Below are 24215 nucleotides of genomic sequence, written 5' to 3'. Positions count from 1 at the left end.
CCCCCTTCCTCTCACATGCAACAGAGGCAAGGCTGGACACTACAAGACAGAAAACAGAACAACCAAAATATAATGCTGATTAACCACGAGCATATGGAACACTCAAGCATGTTTTAATCAGTGTGGTCCAACTGAACCACAGTACTGAGGTACATCACTTCCAGTAAATGGACACTAATTATTTTCCATTAAAGAAGTATCAAGTAGCAGTCTCAAAATCAGGCCCTTCTAAATTACTCTTCTGTTCAATAACCCTGTCATCTGTAAGGGTGTGCATTATGTGGTGTTTGATACCCCAGCCGGAAGTAATACAGAGCTACTCTGCAGTCAGTTCTCATGTCACTTTGATAGAGAGGGTGCTTTCTCCTCCAACTCAAATGGAAAAAGGATTTGGCCTTTAGCAAGTATCTTCTCTCAGGTGTTTGTGGTTAGGTCAGGCAGGACCACCTGCACCAGAAGTGGGCTAGATAGCAAGGGAAAGAACACTTCTCTGGAGGCTGGAGGCAGTGTGAAAAAGAGAGGAAATGAACATCTTGTTCGCATGTATGAGTCCACACTTAGGTCCAATGTCTGCAGGAAAACTAAGGTTTTTGGAAAGCATCCGGAGAGCAAAGTCAAACATAAAAAAGAAATCGGCTGTGCATGGTGGCTCACACCTGTAATCCCAGCACTTTGGGAGGCTGAGGCTTGTGGATCACGAGGTCAGGAGTTCAAGACCAGCCTGGCCAAGATGGTGAAACCCCGTCTCTACTAAAAATACAAAAATTATCCGGGCGTGATGGTGCACGCCTGTAATCCCAGCTACTCCGGAGGCTGAGGCAGAGGTTGCAGTGAGCTGAGATCGCGCCACTGCACTCCAGCCTGGGTGACAGAGCAAGACTCCATCTCAAAAAAAAAAAAGAAATCAAGACAATTTCTGAGGTTGAAAACTGAAGCACCTTTTTTCACTATCAACTCTGACTCTCAAACTCAGAATTAGCATCATTATCATCATTTTCATCATTATTACATCACTTATTTTTTCAGTATTTTGTATAAATGAAGCCCTATGCCAAGCATTTTACGTACACACATGTTCTTACCTAATCCTATGAGGTAGCTGTGACCTTCCTATTTTTATTGTTAAGGAAACAAAAAAGTAGCTAAAGAGACTTGCTTAAGTGGTACAAAGTGGTAGAATTGGGATTTGAATCCAGGCATCTGACTCCAAAACCCATTCACTAATCAACATTCTTACACCCACCAAAGTAGCCATGTAACCCCTACAACCTCTTCCATGGTGTTGGGCTCAAGAAAACCCTCTAAGTCCTGGTTGGAGGAAGCGGCCCTGTCCAAAAAAGGTTTCAGTTTAGGAGTGAAAGGGCTCCAACTTTCTGAGACTTGCATGGCCACGCTCAGATTCCTGTCTTTGCTGCCCTCTGGCCCACTCTACCTCCCAATCAAAATGTCTAGTGTCTCATTATACCCTAAGTCTGCTTTCACTGCCATGCCCAAGTAGTGTGACCACAACCCATCCATGTAGTTATAACTCAGAGAGGGAAAGAATGATTGAACTCTAGGGAAAGGACTTTCCTCATTGCAGTTGTCTTTAAACACACATAAGATCAACTGCCTAGTCTGAGAGCTGCCAGGTCTTAAATAAGTCCTAAGTAGGTTAAAACACCAATTAGTGGTTTCTTCTTATCCACCTGCCAATCATCTCAAATGTGCCTATCATAATCATTTTTATTTTCCCATAAAGTTGATTGGTTTCTTGCAATTAAAATCCTTCAGCATCACCTTCCCTTGAGTCCTCATTACCAAATCTTCTTTAAAAGTCCATCTTTTTAATTAGTTGGCCCATGGAGATGAAGCCAAATTCTTTGGCGGCCTGGAGGAAAAATGTGCCATAAGGAAAGACGTGACAAAACAGTTGATCTCCCTTTCTGCATCCCATCTGTTCCATCCCTAGTCACCACTTTTGCTTAGGGAAAGAGGAAGACCTAATACATTTTCCTTTTTAGTTGAGCGGTGGGAACCAGCCTCCTCTTTCTTTCATCTCTCTCTTTAGGTACATAACATGCTTGTTTCTTTTGCCTGGTTGATAGTTTCCTCTGGGAACTGTGAAAGTTATCAAAATCAAAATGGAGTCACTAATGTGAGAAGGAAAAAAAAAACTGACAAATAGAGCTGGGGAAGGTCATGAAAAGAGGGTTCTCATGCTTTCATGCCTGATAACAAAAATTATCACAAAAAGACTGCACAAACCACGACCTTGACCAACAGCCATCACAACCTTACACACACACACACACACACACACACACAAATACTTCTGCAAGGATATCTGCTCATCAACTACCCATCCAACCTCAGACTGGTGTCACCCTTGTTATTGATCTTTGCAGCCAAAGATAATTATTTTAAAACAATTGTGTAACCCTCCTTATTTTTTTCCTTTAAAAACTTTTGTCTTCCTTTACCTTCCTGAATATGCATATCATTTGCTGTACCATACATATTCCCATGGAACTGCTCTATTCCCAAATAAATATCTTTTTCTATTAGAAAGCCTCTCCCTGTTATTTAGGTTGACAGAACTAAGCTGTTCGGTGATTTGCATACTTGGGTAGCCAACAACACTTAATCCCTGCTTTTTTTCTCCCTCCCTCCCCATTTACTATCAGATCCTTTTATCACAGCTATCCTTCTCCTGAAATCATAAATAGCCATCAGTTTCTCATGGCCTTTGCCAGAGTTGCCCACTCTCTGAAGACTCCTCCCTACTTGTGGGAACCAAACAGAACTAGCTAAGTTTCCCACCTCCTCCAAACTTACCACCAAAACCTTCAAAGCATGTTGTGTCCCAGCCCACACAGTTGGTTGGGGGAAAGAGAGGGAAGTCAGATCAGCTGGAGCCTAGCACAGAAGAGTGGCTGGTGTGGAAAACTGGGAACTGAGGGAACATCAAGGGCTGGGCCCAGGCAGAGCTGAGCCTGGGAGCAGGAGCCAGAAGCCCCAGAAGGTTAAGTCGAGAGCAAAAGTACATAGACCCAGAGTGAGGTGAGAGGTGGGAACCAGAAGAGAGATGAGTCACACAGAGCAACAGAAGGCCGGGGGCCTACCCAAAGGAAGAGCTCCGTCCAAACAAGTCAGGACAGAAGATGCATGAGTGTGAGGTGAATCCAAGGGCAGGAATCAGGGAGTCCTGAAGGGAACAGGAGCTAAAGGGAAGCAGGGGTCATGTGCAAAGCAACAAGAAGACAGGAGAAGGGGTGTGTGGTGCATTCTCCAAGGGCTAAGTCTAGCATCTACTGCTGAGACAGCATTCCCACCATCTTCCACGTCTGCTCATTCTAGAAGCATGTGACAGTCCACATGCTGTAAAGCCACCATGAGTGGCTTCTGACAGTCTGTCATTCCTCTCTGATCTGGGGCATTGTTTTCCAATCAACATTAAGGACAATTGAATCCAATTTTGCACTCTAAAGACTATTCCCTAGCTAGTTAGGGGTCAGACCTTGACTCAACTTCCAATATTGCTAGGTACTATTGATTAACTTGATTGGTTTTGATCTACAAAATGGCAATTTCACATGGTTCGACCTAATTTTACCTGAACTTGGACAGGTTACATCACTTCTCCAAGCCTCAGTTTTCTTTCCTGTAAAATGAAGAAAATAATACCCACCATTGGCCGAGTACGGTGGCTCACGCCTGTAATCCCAGCACTTTGGGAGGCTGAGGTGGGCGGATCACGAGGTCAGGAGATCGAGACCATCCTGGCTAACACAATGAAACCCCATCTCTATTAAAAATACAAAAAATTAGCCGGGTGTGGTGGCGGGCACCTGTAGTCCCAGCTACTTGGGAGGCTGAGGCAGGAGAATGGCGTGAACCCAGGAGGCGGAGCTTGCAGTGAGCCGAGATCGCGCCACTGCACTCCAGCCTGGGCGACAGAGCGAGACTCCGTCTCAAAAAAAAAAAAGAAAAGAATACCTACCATTATTGGTGATTAGATGAATTAATGTATTTTACAGTGCTTGGTATAATGTCTTATACCTGGTAAATGCTCAATAAATACTAGGTATTGTTATCCTGGATTTGCAGGAATAATAAACATCTTAGAATTGAATTTGACAGTAAAACACTGAATTCTCCCTTAGCAGGTAATCTTTGACATACATAACACATTTGGTATTCTGTAATACAAGGCCCATCATAGTTGTTTTATCTGCCTCTAAGTACAGTGGAGCATATGCTTAAAACCATAGATGGGCTTTGGAGTCTACCAGTCATTGGTTGAATCCTAGCTTCACCACTGAATGACCTTCAGCAAATTACTCAACTTCTCTGAACCTCAGCCTGCTTATCTGTAAATTCAGGATACAAATAGTACCTGCAGAGACATACTGCCTGTGAAGTGCTAGCATAGTGCATGGTAGATCATGAGTGCCTGATGAATGGTGGTCCCTGCATGCTGGCCAGATCTCAATTCCAACCTAGATCTGTTCACTAATTCCAGCTCCAGTATGAAGCCACACCAACCCTTATGTAGGAAGGAGAACGTTAAGCACATGCTCCTACCCTCCATTCTGGTGGTCCTGGATTTACCCTGCCATTGGCTCATTTTGTTGGGTGGCCAAATATTTCATTTCAGGTAAATCTGGAAGGCAGTTTGACTTGGTCTTGGAACAACTCTTACTTTGCTTTTGGTTTCTGAGTTTTGGGTTGATAAAGAATTCTTGGCAGAAGGGGACTTTCTCATTTAAAATAAAACAGCTTGTTCTTAATTTTTTTAAAAACTCATTAAGTTTCTGGGACATAAAATGGCTCTTCTGAAAGAGAATGTAAATTGGCTTCAGCAGAAGTATCATACAGAAGCAGAGAGAGTACATTTCTTCTACATGCAGACGGTTTTCAGAACTTGGTGCAAAGAGCCAGCAAGGCATACACTGGGTGCAGTTGAGGCTGAAATGTCTGGAGGCGTCTGGCTGAGCCTGGTCTGCCTGCTGCTTTTCCCAGTGGGAAGCTGAGCAATACCAACAGCACTGCAGCCAGATGGCATGTTGCTACTGGGAAACATGTTATATCATGTCATAGAAAAATCTACGCTAACACGCCAACTTTCTTTGGCTCAAATCAAAGGCCCACTCCTCTTTCATCTTTCTGGCTCTGTGTCTTCCAGGCCCCCAAGTTGCCATGTGTGGCTCATTCTTTGCATTGAGATCACCAGAGTTTATCAGCTCAGCTAGAGTAGAGTAAGCCGCACTGCAAAAGCAAACCACAGTGGTAACATGGAAGCTGCGAAAAGTAGCTAAGTAAACACCATCAGAACATGGGCATAGTGCAGGGAACTAACAAGGGCCACAGGGCAATTGCATTTTGGGCGAAGGGAATGAGATATTTGGACCCCATAACATAAGGGGATCATTCTATTGGAATTACTGGCTTAAGAAAAGGTATTGGGGGTCAATTAATGAGTCAATCAAGAATCTGATATCCTTTTATCTTTTGAGATGAAATAATCTATGGATTCAGAGTGGCCTTTGTGGAATCTGTGGGAACAAGTTCAAGCGTGGGAAGAAAATTAGAACTGGACCCAGTTAGTCTCCAATCTACCTGCAGAGATTCAGGGGATTTTTCTGCCTTATACAAGAACATACCATACTTGGTTCAACAAATTGTAACTGAGAATCCACTGGGTCAGAAGACAGAACCGATAGGAATTCCTATGATACCCAAATAGAGACAGCCAGAAGCCTCCACTCCTGGGAAATGACTCCTTTCTCTCCAAGTCTAGTCTAGGGAATATAATTAATCTTGGCCCAGGGAAATGGATTGAAGCCAAATTGGTTTTGTTGTGTCTTATACTAATAGCCAGTGTCTCACCCTTCCTGATTACATGTACTACACTGGAACAATCAGATCATTTCTCCTAAAATTAGCATCTTGCCTGAGAGGTAGCTTTCATCAAAACAACAGCAAATTGCATTCGTTTTTGTTCTTCGGGTTTTGTGGTGACTGTAGCAGAAGTTCCTGAGTAGAAAAACAAAAACCATTATACTTATGCATCACTCAAGTGATGACAACTTGAGGACCTTTTCATTCCTCCTTCACTTTACCATCCCTTCTGGAGGGGTGGCAAATACACCATCAGCAGTTCCCAGGGGAAGTCACGAAGTTCATGGTGCTCTGGTGAAGAGAGACAGATGGTGAAAGGCCAGAGAATCAACCAGCTAATGATGATCTAAGAACATGCAGCATCACTTTCCTATCTTTGACAATGATCAATTAGAAAAACCCTCTTTCCTTTTCTACTGTGGGAAAGTGGCTTATACGTGTTCTCTTATCTACTTCTGGATGATATTTTGAGAATGAACAAAGGGTCTGAAATCTACTTTTAATTTCTCAGATAAAAGAACTTCTATAAATAAAAGTTATATCAAGGGAGTAGTGGGAATGGTTAATGCCTTTGTTCAAATGAAGTATCAGGAAGTCAGCTCCAAATAACAGCTATTGGCATAATGATGGAAGGGTCCTGAGGGCTTGCTATGTATTCTCCAAGAGCTTTACATGTACCTCAAAATAGCCTTACAAGGTGGTGTCAGTCCGTCTGGGCTGCCATAACAAAGCACCATAGACCGTGTGGCTTATAAACAACAGAAATTTATTTTCTCACAGTTCTGGAGGCTGGAAATCTGAGATCAGGGTGCCAGGCTGGTCGGGCTGTGATGAGGGCTTTCTTTCTGTTTGCAGACTGCCGACTTCTTGTATCCTCACGTGGTATGGAGCACAGAGAGAGAGCCTGTGTCTCCTCCTTTTTTATAAGGGCATTAATCCTATCCTGAGGGCCCCACTCTCATAACCTTATTTAACTTAATTTCCTCCCAAAAGTCCTACCTCCAAATACCATCACACTGCGGCTGGGGGTTAGGGTTTCAACATGTGAGTGGGCGAGGGGGGCACAAACCTTCAGTCCATAACTGAGGAAGATATTATTATCCCCAGCTAACAGATGAAAAATGGAGGCACAGAAAGGCTAGGTTCCAACTTAAGGACTTACAGGTAGTAAGTAGTACCACTGGGCCTCAAATCCAGGCAGTCAGGCTCTAGAACCTAGGCTCATAACCACTACTTCATGTTGCCTTCTATATTCACTTTAGGTCTGTTGAGGCCCCTGGCTCTATGGCATTCTATTTAAGCTATTTCTGTGAAGTAGAGAAAATGATGTGGACAAGTTTCTTTTTCAGAGGCTAGGATTCTCTCTGGCAGATTCCAGTGGATGAACACCTATCTAATGAATTCTGGATGAGTTAACCTTAAATCACTTTTGCCCCCTATGCACTCCCTGTGCCACTCCCATGCTTAGTGGACACCTTCAGACTGCTCCTCCTGGAGGAGTACTTTGGAGCTTCAATACAAACCCTGTTGAACGTTTTGGAGGCAAAATATCTACACTGGCAGCATAAACCCTAACCCTGTTCATGAGCAGGGCCAGCAATGAAGCTCTGCCCACTGGAATTATGCCAGCCATTTCTAGATGCTAATTTGTAATGTGATGTTGCCCAGATGAGTCCATCAGCAGACTTGTCACTGGCAGTTGTTAGAATTACCCAGCCCACTAAAGCCCTTCTTTGCTTTGCAGTCAGGGTTGGAGCCAAGGGTGGGATGGCTGTGCCCAGTGGGCTACACAAGGCTGGCAGCCAGTGCTCAGAGCCTCTGGCAATTAGCACAGTTCCTACAGTTCCTTAAACAATGCTGATGGACCCTTGTCTTTCATTAAGCTGCCTGAAAGTCAATCTGCTGATGGATCCCAGAGGAAAAATCAAAAAGGAAAGAGTTTATTTTCAGACAGTTTAATAGCAACCAACTTAAGAAGTACCTAAAAAATGATAATTAAATATTTCTCCAAGGAGCAAATTAAGATAAATACCCTAAGAGTTATTTCACATAGATCTGTTTAGAAAGTGTCCATTTAGGATAATATATACCACATTTAAGGACCGAAGGGACTGTTTTGCTTCACTCCTTTTTGCCATTGTTGATATTTTAGGTTTCTAAGGGAATGATTTTTTTACAAGTTCAAGAGTAGCATACCCTCTCAAGGGAAGTACTGGGATATAATTCGGCGGCACAGTATCTTATTGCACCCTCGGCTTTGTAAGTCAATGCCTTCTTAACAAGAGTCCGAACTGAAGTGGATTTAGACCAATGAATGGAGCCTGATTAAGAGGACTAACCTCATTGTCGATCAAATTTTGTGCCTATTGGTACGACTTCTAGGGCAGACTTGTGCTTTTCTCTCCCTTTAACAAATAAAATGAGCATCTACTTTTCCCGAAAGGAAACTAAGGGTTTTTGTTTGTTTGTTTTTGAGATGGAGTCTTGCTCTGTCGCCGAGGCTGGAGTGTAGTGGCGCGATCTCTGCTCACTGCAAGCTCTGCCTCCTGGGTTCATGCCATTCTCTTGCCTCAGCCTCCCGAGTAGCTGGGACTACAGGCGTCTGCCACCACACCTGCTAATTTTTTGTATTTTCAGTAGAGACGAGGTTTCACCGTGTTAGCCAGGATGGTCTTGATCTCCTGACCTCGTGATCTGCCCGCCTCGGCCTCCTAAAGTGCTGGGATTACAGGCATGAGCCACCGCACCAGGCCTGAAACTAAGGGTTCTTTTGTCCTGTTGATGTTGACTGGGTTTCCAGAAGGCCCCTGTCAGTCTGGTTTCCAGATAAATATCCCCTGGAATAATTTCATTCCAAAGAATTTAAAGTACTTGGAGTTGATCCTTTGAGTTAAAATCCTTTACAAGTCTCACTTAATTAATCTTCAGTGAGAGGGTGAACTTTACGATGAGACCATTTTATGGATGGGGAAAGCTGAAGCACAAGGATTTTATGGCAACTGAGAAGGGCCTGAGGCCGGCTCTCAGTAATGACTTCTTCCCACTCACAGCCTTCTGGCTCTATTGTGCCTCACAGCAAAGCAGAGTCAGCCTCTTCCCAAAACAGGTGATCGATTTCCAAAGGAGGGGGTGGTTTAGCTTGCTGATCTGAGTTTTCCAAACCTCCCACGTTTGGCAGGTCAAGGCAGGACCAATCTACTTCTAGAATCAATTTTTGGTTGGCTGTCTACAAGGCTAGTATGTCTCAAGCACATTGGGAAATTAAACAACCATTAGTGTTTCTGACACATGAAATGCCTACCAGGGTCTTTTCTACCAAGGTCTTTTCCCTGCTCATTATCAGGGCTAATATGAAAATATTGCTATAGTGAGCAGAAGAAAAGCAGTATCTGAATGACTTTTCGTCTCAATGCAGTGCAAATGCCTGCAGTTCAAATGCAGGAACTGCCTCATCTCCTTTGCTTTTGGCCAGGAAGAGCTCATTTATTACCCATCACTAGGAAGAGCATGGCAAAGCCCTCATTATCTTGGATCCTTGCTTTCCAAATCAATCAGCTCCCCACTACACTGCTGGGCTTTCTAATTTAAATGTCAGCTAAAGTTAGAATATGTTCTTTAAAAATGTCAGAGCCTTGTTAACTTCGGCTTTGTGTTGTCCTGTCTATCACAATTAGGTTGGCAATGTTAAGGAAATTATTTTTCTAAGAATTCTTGAACTAAGGCTCGTCTTTGAATTTCAATGATACTCTTCCTCTAAATCTTGCTCTGGTTAAAAATCAGGATGTTCCATATTACTGGCATCTACAAATAGCCACTTTTCAGAATGTATAAGGATTTCTAAATGACTTCTCACTTTTGAATTCACATTGTGAAAAATATTCTAAAAGCTGAAATTTGATCAGTGTTTTTCAGTGGGCTTTTGGGGTTTGGCAACTGATCTTGGACAGGACTGTCCAACTCATCACAAGACCTTTAGCTTTCCTGCTTCTCCTGTTCACTTAATGCTAGTAATTCTTCCCAGTTATTGTGATCTTGGAGTGTAGAACATGATACCCCAAAGTATGACACCTTGGTGTGTTGACTACTTTGAACTGAAAGAGACTGGAAGGGCCTCAAAAGCAAGATCTTCTGACCTTCTCCCACCCTCCTGTCTCCTGTTGCTCTTTCTTCCCCAAGCAAGTCATAGAAATTCCTCTACCCCAAAGGTGAGTCATAAAAACTCGAGTCCCTCTCTCCCAAAGCAAGCCATAAAACCTAGAAAGGTCACTGTCTTCCTTTTCTCTTCTCCTTTGAAGACCCATGTTCTAGAGAGGTCCTGCTCCATACCTGGGAAGAAGAAATGCTACACAGAGAGGGGACTGGGATCAGTGCCCTTATAAAAGAAGCCTCAGAGAGCTGCCTTGCCTCTTCCACCACATAAGGACTCAGCTAGAAGGACCCCTCTATGAACCAGAAAAGGAGCCCTCACCAGACAGTGAATTTGCCAGAGCCTTTAGCTTGGGCTTCTCAGCCTCCAGAACTATGAACAATAAATTCTGTCCTCTATAAACTACCCAGTCTATGGTATTTTGTTATAACAGCCAAAAGACTAAGATAGTGGAATGGTGGATCGTGTCTACAGTGTGATAGCAACTGGGCAATTGGGTACTTTTGGCCTCATACTAACATATGGAAGGACAAAATGGAAGGAAAACGGTAGTTTAAGTATACCAAAGTGACTTCAAACAGAGTGTGTGTATACAAACAAGTATGGATGAAGGCACACACACACACACAGAGAGAATACATACTAACGTCTGCCAAATATAAAATACTTCTCGAAATTTGGTGCTTTAGAGAGAAAGTGGATTTTCTTCTTGAATTAACTCCCTGTGCTGGCTCTATTTTTATTGGTTTCAAGCTTTCCATTGTTGCTCTTTTACTAAAGCATTTAACAGATGTCCCTTCAAAGGCATTGAACCACTGCTGTTGTTTTTTCTCCCACCCCAATTTCCTTTTCAGTTCACAAAGTACCCAGAATATACTTTCTCCTGTATTTATATGTGGTGGGGAGAAAGAAAAGGCAAACAGAATTATATTTAATAAGTCACTTTTCTTATTAATACCTAGAGATGTAAAAATCACAGTTGATTCAAATGGCAAATACTACTTTCTGTAGCCTCACTAAATGCTTTCTCCGATAAGATAAATGGACATAATCCTCAAGTGACAAGAAACATGGAATATACAACAGATTTAACAGTCATGTTTAAGGGTGAGTGAACTTTAGGTCACAGTTGTAGAGGACAATGTGGAAATGAAGATGCAGACTTAAGTTTTCTCCCCAGATAGTGATAAATTCACATTGATCCAATTTGTTCCTGTTTCCCTGTCTCTGTGGCTCTTAATAGCACAACCGAAAGATGTCTGATTTCTAAGATGGAAGAGTGCTGCCTGCGGCCTTCACCTAGTTTTTTTGTTTGTTTGTTTTTAAAAAAAAAACTGTCCCATTCATAGACTGAAACCCTCACACAACCAGGCTGTAATTAGTGACATGTAGGGACATGGCAAGACTGGGAAAAAGTTATGTCTGTGGATGTGCCTGACTCCTTAGAGGTGTAGGAGTTTGACGAGACACATGCTTTAGTTGAGAGTGTGCTCTTGCACACACCACCACACACACACACACACAAACACTTGACCTCCCAGGCCACGCAATTCCCCATTGCATCATTACTTTCTAACTCACCCTGCATGGTCTGTGGGTGGGAAGAGGCCAAATTTGGGCCACCAGGACACTGTCCACCAGGAAACAAAGTACCTCTGTGATGCTTTTGGATTCAGACAATCCCACCTCCACAGCTGCGAGACAAACAAAAAATGATCATGCTTCAAAAGCTACCAGTTCAAGCAAAACTGCTGCCAACCCAGCAGAAAAGCCTTTAGACATTTTTAAGCCATTAACTACTTCCTGCCAACCAGGAGGCTATATGGGGACACCACTCACTGGGGCCACTAAGCAGGATTCCAGTGGAACCTAATCTGCTGAATTCAGACCTAAACCTAATGTTAATATTTTACTTAAGAGAAAATAGAAATACAGTGTTTTAAAAAGCAAAAGATTTAGTTCAAACTCAAACAAATATTCTCCAAATTAAACTCAAACCAGATTGATGTTTCATTCACTTTCCAATCTCAAAGGCATTCCCATGACAATTTCTCCTTGACAGCTGGGCAGCCAGTGTCTCTCTTGGCTATCAATTCACTGATAACAATACTACCAGGGGGCTGGACAACTAATAGAGCTCCAGTCTGCAAACTTGGCCTTCCTGCCAGGTAGCTTAAAAACCATTTACACAGTCCAGTTTGATTTTTGAGTGTTCAGACAGATGGGTCGTCTGAAGCCACTGATCCAAGAACATGTTTTTGTATATTCCTGTGCCTCTTATAAATCAGACCAAAAAAGAAAGAAAGGTTGGACTGCTTGGCCATTTCAAGCAATTATTCTGTCTGGCATGGGTGGAGGAGAAAATAGAGCAGTGTCAGCAGAGTTATCAGCAGTTGGTTCTACTGAAGAAAATGTCATATGTCCAGTGCCAAGCACGTCTGACTGCTTTGTCTTGGATTGGCTCTATTTTTCTTTCTCTCTCACGTACACACATATCCTCTTTAATTACTAACAGAAAATACTGCATTCTGCACACTTCACATCTGTTCAAGCCTTAATTAATCCAACTCTCATAGTCTCCATAGCAACGATGCTTAACAGGCTCAGATTCCACATTAGAAAACCTTCCTCTAAGTGAGTGACTCAAAATATGGCCATTACAAAAATGTTTACATTAATTCTGTGTCAGATATAATGAGAACTTTGCACGGAGGGAGTTTGCATGGAAAGATAGAGTTGTATGATCACATTCAGCTTCAGCATAGTAAAAATGCCCCAAACTGGGAACAGAAGTTAACATTAATTTTCTAAGCTATTGCAAAAAAAAGAAAAGGAAAAATAATCCCATTACTACCTTTATGTTACTAGTAATTCCTGTGCTACAGAAGATTAATGACCACCGTTGCCTCGATGGAGCACACAGTTACTGTTTGTAGGGTAGCAAGAAGAAACGCCAGTGTTTTTAAAAAAAAAAAAAAAAAACCTCTTCAGGAGGTGTTTCCTGAGCTATGGCTCTACAGACCTTAATTAAAAGCCTATTGTCCTTTGCTGGCACCTGCCGGCATCTCACCCAAGTCAGAGCTTGTCAGCAGCAGAGAGGTGGACCAAGACTTTCCAAGGAGGCTGCGAAGCTGCCAAGGGAAATGTCAAGCACATTTCTAAGAGACTGTTTTAGCTCCATGGCCGATGCAGATGCTGTCGTTCATGCTGGCTATGTTTGTGTTTGTATTTGAAGCCGTTATGTTAGAGATTGTAAAAATAAGCACTGGCAACTATGCAGAAAACCTGCTCAGACATTATACAGGGTGTGAGGGGCTGGGGCGAGTAGTGGTAAAGAGAGCATGGAAAAATGAAGCCAGGCATTTACCCCCAAATGGCATTTCAGCCCATACCCGCTTCCATCATTAAATGTTTAACTTGGGTTGCTAACAAGAAGTAAACCATTCATGAGAGTTCTAGCTGCTTTCTCCCTCACTGTTTCCTTCTATGAATAGGCAAACAACCCAAAACCGGCTCAGGAGAGAAAGAAAAGAACTTAGACACACTCTTGAATAAGTAAAAATACACGTTAGGAGACAAATCAGATCTCATTTATGAAACAAAATGGAGACAGTCAATTGAGCTTCTGAACAAGAAGAGAATGTTTTCAAACTTTCCCTAGGGACTGAAATTTTGTGCCCCAGGAGACAGTTTAACCTTGGATTGCCTGGAGACAGAGCCAAGTTAAATTTATTGCCAGACCTATGCATAAAAAAGGGGAAGGGGGAAATTGGGGCTCTTGCAGAAATAAGGAACAGCTCTCTAATGTAACTATAGAATCTAGTGAAATTAGCAAAGAAAATATAATCCTGTGTTCATACCAAGTTCATTCTTTCTCCTTGGGCAATTGTTATGAGACCCATAGCTGCTGGTAGTATCTAAAACCTTTGACTTTCTGCCTTTCAAAGAGTTTTATTGGTAGACAGACAACTAGGATTCAATTAATGGCATGTTGAAGTTTCTCAGACACGAAGCTTCTACAGAACCACTGAACCATGGTCCCTTGTTACTTCACCCAAAACGATGTTCAATCATCAACTCGAGCTGACTGCTTTGAACTCACCAGCCAGAGGCAAAGAAATGTAATGGATCAGGGTTCTAGTTCTAGTTCTGTCGACTCTTTGATCTCTGATTTCCAAAGACTCTTGTTCATCCTCTCATCCAATAAGTAACATGAAGCTCTTACTCTGAGCCCAGCATCCTAACAGGCTTTGATCTTCGACATCTCTCAGCCCAGGAAAATGAGCTGGAAAAAACTGAAGTAGTAATGCCCCAGCTACTTCGATTCTTGAGCATGCCCAAGCCTGCCTTCTTTCTACCCCTACCCCCAGCATATAACAACTGCTCTCATTTTTAGAGTGCTGACTGTATGCCATTTACTGCACTGGGCTTCTTCAAGTAGTTCACAACAGCCCTGCAATACATGGCTATTGTTATTATTTTTATTTATTTATTTATTTATTTATTTATTTATTTATTTGAGATGAAGTCTCGCTCTTGTCCCCCAGGCTGGAGTGCAGTGACACGATCTTGGCTCACTGCAACCTCCGCCTCCCAGGTTCAAGCAATTCTCCTGCCTCAGCCACCTGAGTAGCTGGGATTACAGGTGCCTGCTACCATGCCTGGCTAATTTTTATATTTTTAGTAGAGACGGGGTTTCGCCATGTTGGCCAGGCTGGTCTCGAACTCCTGACTTCAGGTGATCCGAACATAGCTATTATTTTTATCCTCATTTCATAGGTAAGCAAACCTAGTTCAGAAGCAAGTTTGCAGGATTGTACAACTCCATAAGGTTCCACTCACCTTGGAATCTACGAGCATGTGTGCTCCAGAGCATGAATAGTGTCCCCTGGTGGTGTGCAACCCTGTGGCCCTGGGGGAGATCCAGTAAGTAGGGCCCAAGTCTGTTTGGCTTTTCCAGATTTTTTTTACTGCCTCTCTCACACTGGTAGAGGGACATCTGTGCATGAGGGGCAGTCAGGAAAGAAAAGAGCGAACTCTGCATGTCAATCAAGATAATTCTGGAATCTTCCATGTGTTCCCCTCCTTTTTTTTCTTTTCCATTCTCCACACAGCCCTAGGTGGTAGATTAAAACAGGGAGCTACGGGTAGCATCGGGGTTGGGTAAGAAATAAAGTAGAAGAGGTACATGAGCCTGTCTCTTTTTTTTCTCCACTTACCATCTTGCCTTGTGGGTTATCATACAAGTCATCAATCCGCCCCTTAGCAGTAAACTTAGGCATCCTCCTGGTCCCCTCTGTTCCAATAAGCATCTTCAGGTGATCCCAGGACCCTTTTTACTCATAGTTCCTTGTGGCTTGGGATCAAATAGGAAGATATCAAATTCCCCCATTTGACCAGAACCTACATTGTTTTATGGAAGAGGTGGATGCGGAAAGGTGAGGGGATGAGGGGGCATTTGGTTACACTTTAAAAACATAGCATCCCAGGAAGGAGTCCGCTATTGCTCCATAGCCTGGAACCTGATCAGTTACCAACAAGGGCAGGGGTGGACTTCCACATTCCCTCACTTCTTATATAGAGTGCTTGAAAGAGGCAGAGATAGATGGACATTCTCACTGGACATCTTAGAGGGGAGAAAATCATTCTGGGTGTCTCCAAACATATGCCACAGTGTCTCTCATGTCTTTTGTTTCAAACCTCCAGACTTTGGCTCAGGTTTCCCTCTGTCTTAGTCCATTTTCTGTTGTGATAACTGAATATCTGAGACTGGGTAATTTATTTCAAAATGTTACAATCTTACAGTTCTAGAGGCTGGGAAGTCCAAGAGCATGGTGTTGGCATCTGGTGAAGGCCTTCTTTGCTTTGTCATAACATGGCAGAACGCATCATATGGCAAGAGGGCAAGAGCATGCATGTCGGCTCAGGTCTCTCTTCCTCTTCTTAGAAAGTAACCAAGTCCCATCATGGGGGCCTCACTCTGACCTTATCTAATCCTAATTACCGCCCAAAGACCTCACCTCCAATCAATATAAAAATTCTGGGATTAAGTTTCCAACAAATGAAATTTGAGGACATATTCAAACCATAGCATTTTCCTTGCTTAGAATGTCTTTCCCTACTCCCGCTATCCTTCCAGCCTCAAGCATCTTCTTCTTTAGAACAACTCCCTCCATTTCACATATTACTAGCCCCCAATGTGCTCTTCCTATGAGCTCCTATAGCAGCTTGTACTTCTCTATATAATTATTGGCACCTCTCAACTTTAGGATCATCTGTTCATGTGTTAGTCTTCTCCAATAGCTTGCATGCTTATTAATCTTTATTTTCTCCCACACAGATTGCTTGGCCTTTAGCAGACTGTCAATAAATGTTTACTGAATACATGAGTGAAGAGGAGATTTAGAAATGCAAATAAGTTGAAAGCTAACTTTCAACTTTCCTAATTTTCCCCAGTCTTATGTCTAGCAATCTCCAGACATTTGAATTTTCTATTCACTTTTTCTGGCTATGTGGAAGCAATCTGCCTAAAGACTGGGACTAGGCTGAGCAATTATTAACAGATTTTTAAAATAATATGATAATAATGGCTAGCATATATTGAGTGATTACTATACCCCAAGCTGTATTCTAAGCATATTGCATGTATTAATCATTTAATTCTTGCAATGATTCCATAAGGTAGTCATCCCTGTTTTATAAATAAGGAAATGGAAACAGAGCGAAGTGAAGTAACATGTCAAGGACACACAACGAGTTAGTGGCAGATGTGGATCCAGAATCCATACTTTCTGTTTCTATGCTCTGCTGCGTCTCAATGAGAGAGATACAGAGGGTTGGACATTAACAATCTCAGGTTTGTTCTGTTTGAAAGTAACTCATGTATTCCTAGGTCACAGGAAGAAATACATATTCCTCTCCACTTCTTTGTCACCCCATGATGTAATTATGCTCACATTCTTCACCTTACATAACTCACACACACAGCAAGTCCTCTGTGCCAAGGGCCATTACCCTTTTCTGAATGAATAGGGCTTCAACTGTGAGTGGGCTAGGAAGTGTTGCACGATTCCAGGAATTATGTAGTCCTGATGAAATGCAGAGTAGCTTGGACTCTAAATGAAATAATGAATAAATTCATGCAGCCTGGAAGGGACAGAGCAAAAATATTGCTTTTCTTTCTAGGACAAATCTCTAAAGGAATGAATGTTTCCTTTAAGCTCTTAACTTGGTGAGAAAATAGGTCCTTTTGGGGAAACTCATTTATGATCCTGAAAAATAGGGTGGTCATCTCTTAAGATTAGTAAATTTGTGCTAGAGTCACTCTGTGACTCTGTCTTGAGACCTTAGTCTGTTTGGGCTACTATAACAAAAGACCATAAACTTGGTGTATTACACACAACAGAAACTTATTTCTCACAGTTTGGAGGCCGGGAAGTCCAAGGTCAAGGAACCAGGAGATTCCATGTCTGGTGAGGGCCAACTTTCTGGTTGATAGAAGGTGTCCTCTTGCTGCATCCTCCACATGGTGAAGGGGCAAGAAAGCTCTCTAGTGCCACTTTTATAAGGGCACTAATCCCATTCATGAGGGCCCCATCCCTATGCTCTAGTCACCCCCTAAAGGCCCACCTAATATCAATGCATTGGTGATCAGGTTTTCAACATATAAATCTGGGGGGACACAAACATTAAGACATTCAGACCATAGCAGGATCTGAGCTCATTACATAGTGGTGACATGGTGAAAAGTAAGAACTTATCAAGAAAGCTTTGGAATGTAGTTATATGCCATTGAAAAGTCATCATATTAAGAGAATTGCCCAGAGGAACCTATGAATATAGGTCCTTAAAAAATGCTCTGGCTTTCCCAGAGGAACTGCATGCAGACCTGTTTTGCAGGTCTTAAAAATCCAGAGCTCACACACTTTTAAAGAAAGAAAGAACCCCATGAGGATTTTGAACATCTTAACATATTTTCACTATTTCTATATATAATTTCATGAAGAAAGGAAAGATATTTATAGTTATTGGAGAAAGGATTTAGACTGAAATATCTACATGCTTTTCATTCAAGAGATATAGGATTCTGGACTAGACTTTATTGAAGAAAGAGGAAAGACAGATATTTCTAGATGTCTTTAGGAATGGGAGATACATGTTGTAATTGAGGAGTTCAGCTTACAGGTGAAGTGATTGAATAGAAAAGTTTAATAAGTTATATCCATTCTGTGAAAAGATCAGTCACTGATTTTTTAACGTAATTGTGACAAAAATAGCCAGCAAAAGTCAGAAAAAGACTGCCCCCAAAAGGGGCTTTTTAAAAAATTAGGATTGGACTTGCCTAAGTAAAAATATAATGTAGATATCCAACTTAACAACTTTAAGTAGGGAGAAAAAACTATTGGGATCCGGGTGATTTTTTTTTTTCTGTTCCTATCACATCTCACTCCCAGTAAGTGATGCATTTTTGGATGAATCTAATAGTTTTCCTTTATTTTCACTTTTCATGACGTGAGATTATATGTGTGTGTGAAATGAATGTTTTACTATGGTCCTACACATAATGTTAAAATTACAAAGTAAAATAATGAGGTAAAAGATATTTATTGACACCAAAATACATACAAGTTTTTCCGAACAAGATAAAAATATCTTCTAGTTTCTCACACAGAGACCCATACTACTCGGAAGGCACGATATGCCAGTTTTCCTTTGTGGAAAAGTGCATCCAGGCAACAAACGTCATGAGGAGTGGGCAGTTTCGTCCTTAAAAAACTGCAGGGAAGGATTCTTTCCAGGGAGTGGCAGTTGGTGCTTCAGGTGCCGGCAGGGACAGGACAGCAGATAGAAGTGAGGGATCTAACAAAGTTCACTATTTACTTCAAAATGACTTGATGGGGCTCTGGGCCTCTGGGCCTTGTTAAAAGATGATGCTGAACTGTGTCTTGAAACCCCACCAGCATTAGGCTTAGGTACTAAGCAAGTCCGGACTGTATCCCTGGCTCAGTGACTGACCAATCACAACACGTGCCCAGTTGAATAGTGACTGTAACAGATCACCACTTTTAATGCTCCCAGAAGAAATGAGCACATAAAAACTAGCTGAGAAAAGCCCTTTCCCACATCCTCCTCTGCCTATGTGGGCACTGAGGCAGCTGCCCTGGCTGTGAAAGTTCACCCCTTGTGAATACCACTCTTTAAATCCAAATTGCTTCATTGAGATCTTAAAAGGAATCTCGAAATCCAGATGATTGGGTAAAAACTGTGACATGGAATTTTACTCTAGAGTCAAAACAACTTTTAAAATAGTTCTGCTTGTTCAAGTTAGTTTCTCCTCCAGAAATCTGAAATTAGATGTGATAAGTTAAAGATTATACAAACAGGGCTGCTTTCAATAATTTAATTAGACTCATGCCAAAAAAATGAGCTTGCAGGAAATATTAAATATTCTTAAAGCAATTTGGACACAGACAATCACACATACATAAGGAATGGAAAAAAAAAGTTTCTCCCAAAAGTGCCAGTGTTTTGTTTTGTTTGGAAAAATGACGACACAATTAGAGGTAAACAATATTTTCTTTGGCTCCATCTCCAGTTTCCCCGTCTTGTCTGGTCATTGTCCTTGTCGGTAGATGTAGCTTTGCTTCTGTTATAAACTCCTGCAGTTGAGGACGGTGTGAATTTGAGTCATGGGGGGTTGGGGACTCAGTGTGGGAGGTGTCCAAATCTGCAAGAAACAGACAGCACAGGTTACAGGAGTCCACCTGAGATGTACAAGGCAGATGTCTTGGCGTTAGAGCTCTCTAAGATTAGGAAATGCGGTGCCCATATAGTCAGCCACAGAACGGCCAAGCCCAATGAGAAAGGAACATAATAGGTGTCAAAATCATTCATCAATATCATTAAGATGTGTTCCCATGGAATACTATGCAGCCATAAAAAATGATGAGTTCGTGTCCTTTGTAGGGACATGGATGAAACTGGAAAACATCATTCTCAGTAAACTATCGCAAGGACAAAAAACCAAACACCGCATGTTCTCACTCATAGGTGGGAATTGAACAATGAGAACTCATGGACACAGGAAGGGGAACATCACACTCTGGGGACTGTTGTGGGGTGGGGGGAGGGGGGAGGGACAGCATTAGGAGATATACCTAATGCTAAATGACGAGTTAATGGGTGCAGGAAATCAACATGGCACATGGATACATATGTAACAAACCTGCACATTGTGCACATGTACCCTAAAACCTAAAGTATAATAAATAAAAGTAAAAAAAAAAAAAAAGATGTGTTCGATTGTGTGCACAAATGTCTCCTGTGACTAAATATGGGTTACTGTTCATGGGATCAAACCACTGCTATTGCTGAAAAAGGGATGCCCATTTATTTTTTAAAATGGGTGAAGGTCATAGAAATACGGTATATACTCCAGCTATGTGTAAATCAACTATATTTGCATCTGCAGAGCACCTTCCCTCAGAATATCTGTAAGTCAAGAATTGACTTCAAGGCTCAAATAACATATTTGGCACTTTACTGATGTGGGCAAGGGGTGGGGGTAAAAAGTGAAAGAATGAAGGAGACCCTCCAGCCTCACCATTATGCTGTTAATAACAAATCTGTTAATACTACACAAAGTACTCAGCAAGAGCAGCCAGGTTCCTAGGGAAAATCAAGCCAGTTTCAGCTCTGACTGGGTTTGATGTTTTCTCGTTACCTAGCAACAGCAGGACACTGTGTATTCTCCCTTTTTCTGATAAAATCCTCTAATATTATATTTTCAAGGAGAGACAAAAGGGAGGCTTGATTTGAAGAAAGACACTTGCTGCAAACCATTTTCCATGCACTTGTTCCACTGACCACTCACCCTCAGGCTCAGCCATATGGCAAAATTACAAATAACCAGCTTGTGATAGAACAAAAACCTGAGTAGGAATGGAAGTCCAGGTGGGAAAGGAGAGCAAATAGCTCTGAGGCCCAGCTTATTTTTCAGTCATTAAGAAGACGCCACATACACCTACTACAAACTTATAAAAATTAAAATAAAAAAATGTAAAGAACATAAAGAAAAGAAAGAGTCCATTGTAACCCTCGCCACATTTTCTTCAAAGCCTCTGTTATTTAGATGGATATACACACGTGCAGACATTCCAATGACACAAATGCTTGTGGCCTTTGCCCTCCTGACAAGGATCTTTGGTTGCTAGAGAAGGTAGTAAGCAAGGCTTGGCAGGAATGAAAGGAAAACTGTCCCCAGAAGGCTCCATCTTTGGGGACATGGTGGCCTTGCCACACCCCATTTCATCCCATCTTCCAATAGGAGGTGGGTCAATGGAGGAGGAGCAGCTAGGGCCACAGGAGCAGATGAAGGTCCCTGGAGGAGCTGCACCAAGGCTGGACTGTGCCTCTGAAGCAAAGGAGGACCCTCAAGGCAGGGGAGAGGAGGAAGAGAGGTAGGGAGGCATGGGGGTGAGGCTGCAACCACAGCTCTGCTCAAAGGCTTAGCCCATCCCTGATCCTTTAGATGCCAATAGGCACAAAGCTTGATTCTACTTCCCCTGATTCTAAATGCTGTACCTCAAATTCCAGGAACTCACTAACAACTGAAAGCATACCTGCAGGAGGTGCCTCTAACTGCCACCATTTACAGAGCACAGGAGTTGTCCCAGGTCTTTTACATTCGTCATCTCTCTCTAAGTCTCAAAATGCTAAAACCCACAATTTACAGGCTGGGAAACCGAGGCTCAGGCTAGTGAAATTCTGCCCCACAGCGTGCAGCTAGGAAGTGATCTGGATCTGCACTCAGAGGATGGCAGCCACGTGATGACTCCTTGCCCTAACGATCAAGACTCTAGTGCTTCTCATTTCTCTTTGTGCTGAAAATGGCTTGGCCATCTTTTCTCTATTAAGAGATCCTCAATGTTTAATACTTTCCCTCCCTTACATACTACATTTTGAAGAGTCACTTGCCAAAAAAAAGAAGAAAGCAAAGGCAAAAAAAAAAAAAAAAAAAAGACATATTAATGTTAAGCTTCTCAAAACCGACACAGCAATTGTTATAGAGCTAGGAACCTCCCTTAATCGGGCAAACACAAATATTCCCAGGCAATGATTTGCTTGTCAGGGCAACATTACAAATCAACCTGGAATGCTCTGAATCCTATTTTACCACATTGGGAGACAAAGCATGCCTGTGGTCACAACAAGCAGTCACACTTCCAATTCCTTTTCCCAGCCATCAGCTGAAGCTATTTCACCTCTAAATACAAATATGCACAGCTAAATTGCTGATGTTTAATTTTATACAACTTCAAAAAAATGCCCCCAAATTTCCATCCAGCAGACACTGGCAGACTGAACAGGTCACCAAAGCCACAACAGTGCTGCCTCCTTGCCAACAGAAGGGCCAGCCAGGGCACAAAAATTACTACGTCGAGGATGAAAAATCATCCAGTGAATGAGGCAGCTGGGAGGTGATTGCTGACACATCTGACAATGCCGGACACACTGGAAGCCCTTAATCTATGTAGGTTTTCTTCATCTGGGGTGTGAAACATGGAGCAAAAAATTCAAAATAGTGATATTTTGAGGTACATGGAAAATCCCCTTAATGGCTTCGAGAGAAGACTTGTTCAAAACAGCCACATTGAATGTGTATCAGAAGTAATTCTTTTTTAAGTTACATTGTATGCTCTACTTCAGGAAGATAGAGAACCAAGAATGAATGGGGATGGAGATGGGGAGTATTGTGTGTGTGTGTGTGGTGTAGTGTAGAACTTTTTCAAATAAGAATAAAAATACAGGAGAAACACATTCCTAGGTGAGAGCTTGTTGTGCCCTAAGGTGAACAGCCCATGTTGTAATTCCAGATGTATTACTGGAGGGGGTTGTGGTTGTATGTCACCTGGACGGGAACTCAATTTCCTTCTCCATGTTCCTTCTTGGTTTCTACCTGAACTACGTAGGCAAGGTCAGACAGTCTGTCTTTGAAATTAGAAACCGTTTGGTGATTTCTGATTTTGTTACTCCATTTCAACTCTGAAAGAACCAGCACAGCAACTGTGTATTTCTCAAGGCCAGCCACCTTTTCCCACACTTTTTACCCTGGAGAATATGATCATCATATAGAACCCTAAACTGAAAAAACATTTGTTAATATTGAACCTCACTGACTCAGAAAGCAGAATTCTTGCTATATAAAAGTAATCATCCAATTTCATTTGTGATCGAATTGCCTGTAAATCGATGGACATAAAAATGTAATAACATATTTCTAATAAGGAAATAGTAATACAATCATAATTTGGTCAACTAAAAATGAATATTATTATAACGAAACAAAACTCAAACTACAAAAAAACCTTTCAGCCAAGTATCTCAACACAATTTTGCCTCTTGACATAAAAGAAATAATTTGATCCCTAACATTATCTCTGGAAATTAAACAGAGTGAGCATTATTAAACTTTAGAGCAAATAAGCTAAAACACATAAAAGCCCCAAAGCCTGACTAAACCAAGCAGAAATGTGGGATCTTGGTTGAGAGTTTTTTCTGCTACATTACTGAGCTTTTGTTCACAAACTAAAATTTCAGCCTCTGCAGGAAACTTTGACACTCACATTATGAGGACCACCGTGCGGGGTCTAAGTTAGTCTCCTAACATGGTTTCAAAAAATTACAGGTATCCACATTTTGGCTGGCGCCATTCCTTTTCCTTGTGGGTATGTGGGACAGGAAATACTCAGACTATCAAGAGACACACCTGCAGACAGCACTGATATCCAGAGAAAGTTTCCTAAATCTCCCAATATTTAGCCCTTAGGTGCAACCTGCTGGTTGGAACTTGCAGTTATCATTTTTCACACTTTTCTCTGTTTACCCAATACTGACATTTCTAACAGTAAAGAGAAATCAGCGTTCCGTCCATTGGGTCTGTGTCCCTAATTTTGCGCAACTCAATTTTCCATAGTGAGCCATAAATAGGATGTGAGCCCCTCGTATGAAAACCAGCCTGGAGTTTATATCTGAAGCAAACACTCTAAATTAGTGTTATAATTCCCTTTTCTATTCTTCGTATACCAATACTGCACCTGAAATAAAAAACTGAAGTGTACTTTGGGGTGGGCGTGTGTTTGTGTATGTATGTGGCATGTATAACACATGTATAAATTTGTAAAGT

General features: G+C 41.9%; 1 protein-coding gene across 1 annotated transcript in view; it reads right to left on the bottom strand.

Annotated features, from left to right (window-relative positions):
• Window positions 1–18769: 18769 nt before the first annotated feature.
• ARHGEF28 (Rho guanine nucleotide exchange factor 28) overlaps window positions 18770–24215 on the bottom strand; it is a 121240-nt gene continuing 115794 nt past the window's right edge. The window contains exon 28 of the mRNA XM_032144997.2: window positions 18770–19757. Within this exon, the coding sequence (XP_032000888.1) occupies window positions 19588–19757 (170 nt within the window). The 3' untranslated portion in view covers window positions 18770–19587. The remainder of the gene's footprint in view (window positions 19758–24215) is intronic.

This window comes from Hylobates moloch, unplaced genomic scaffold, assembly GCF_009828535.3.
Source record: "Hylobates moloch isolate HMO894 unplaced genomic scaffold, HMol_V3 SCAFFOLD_23, whole genome shotgun sequence".
In the NCBI taxonomy this organism is placed as follows: Eukaryota; Metazoa; Chordata; class Mammalia; order Primates; family Hylobatidae; genus Hylobates; species Hylobates moloch.
This window is presented reverse-complemented; position numbering and strand designations above follow the sequence as displayed.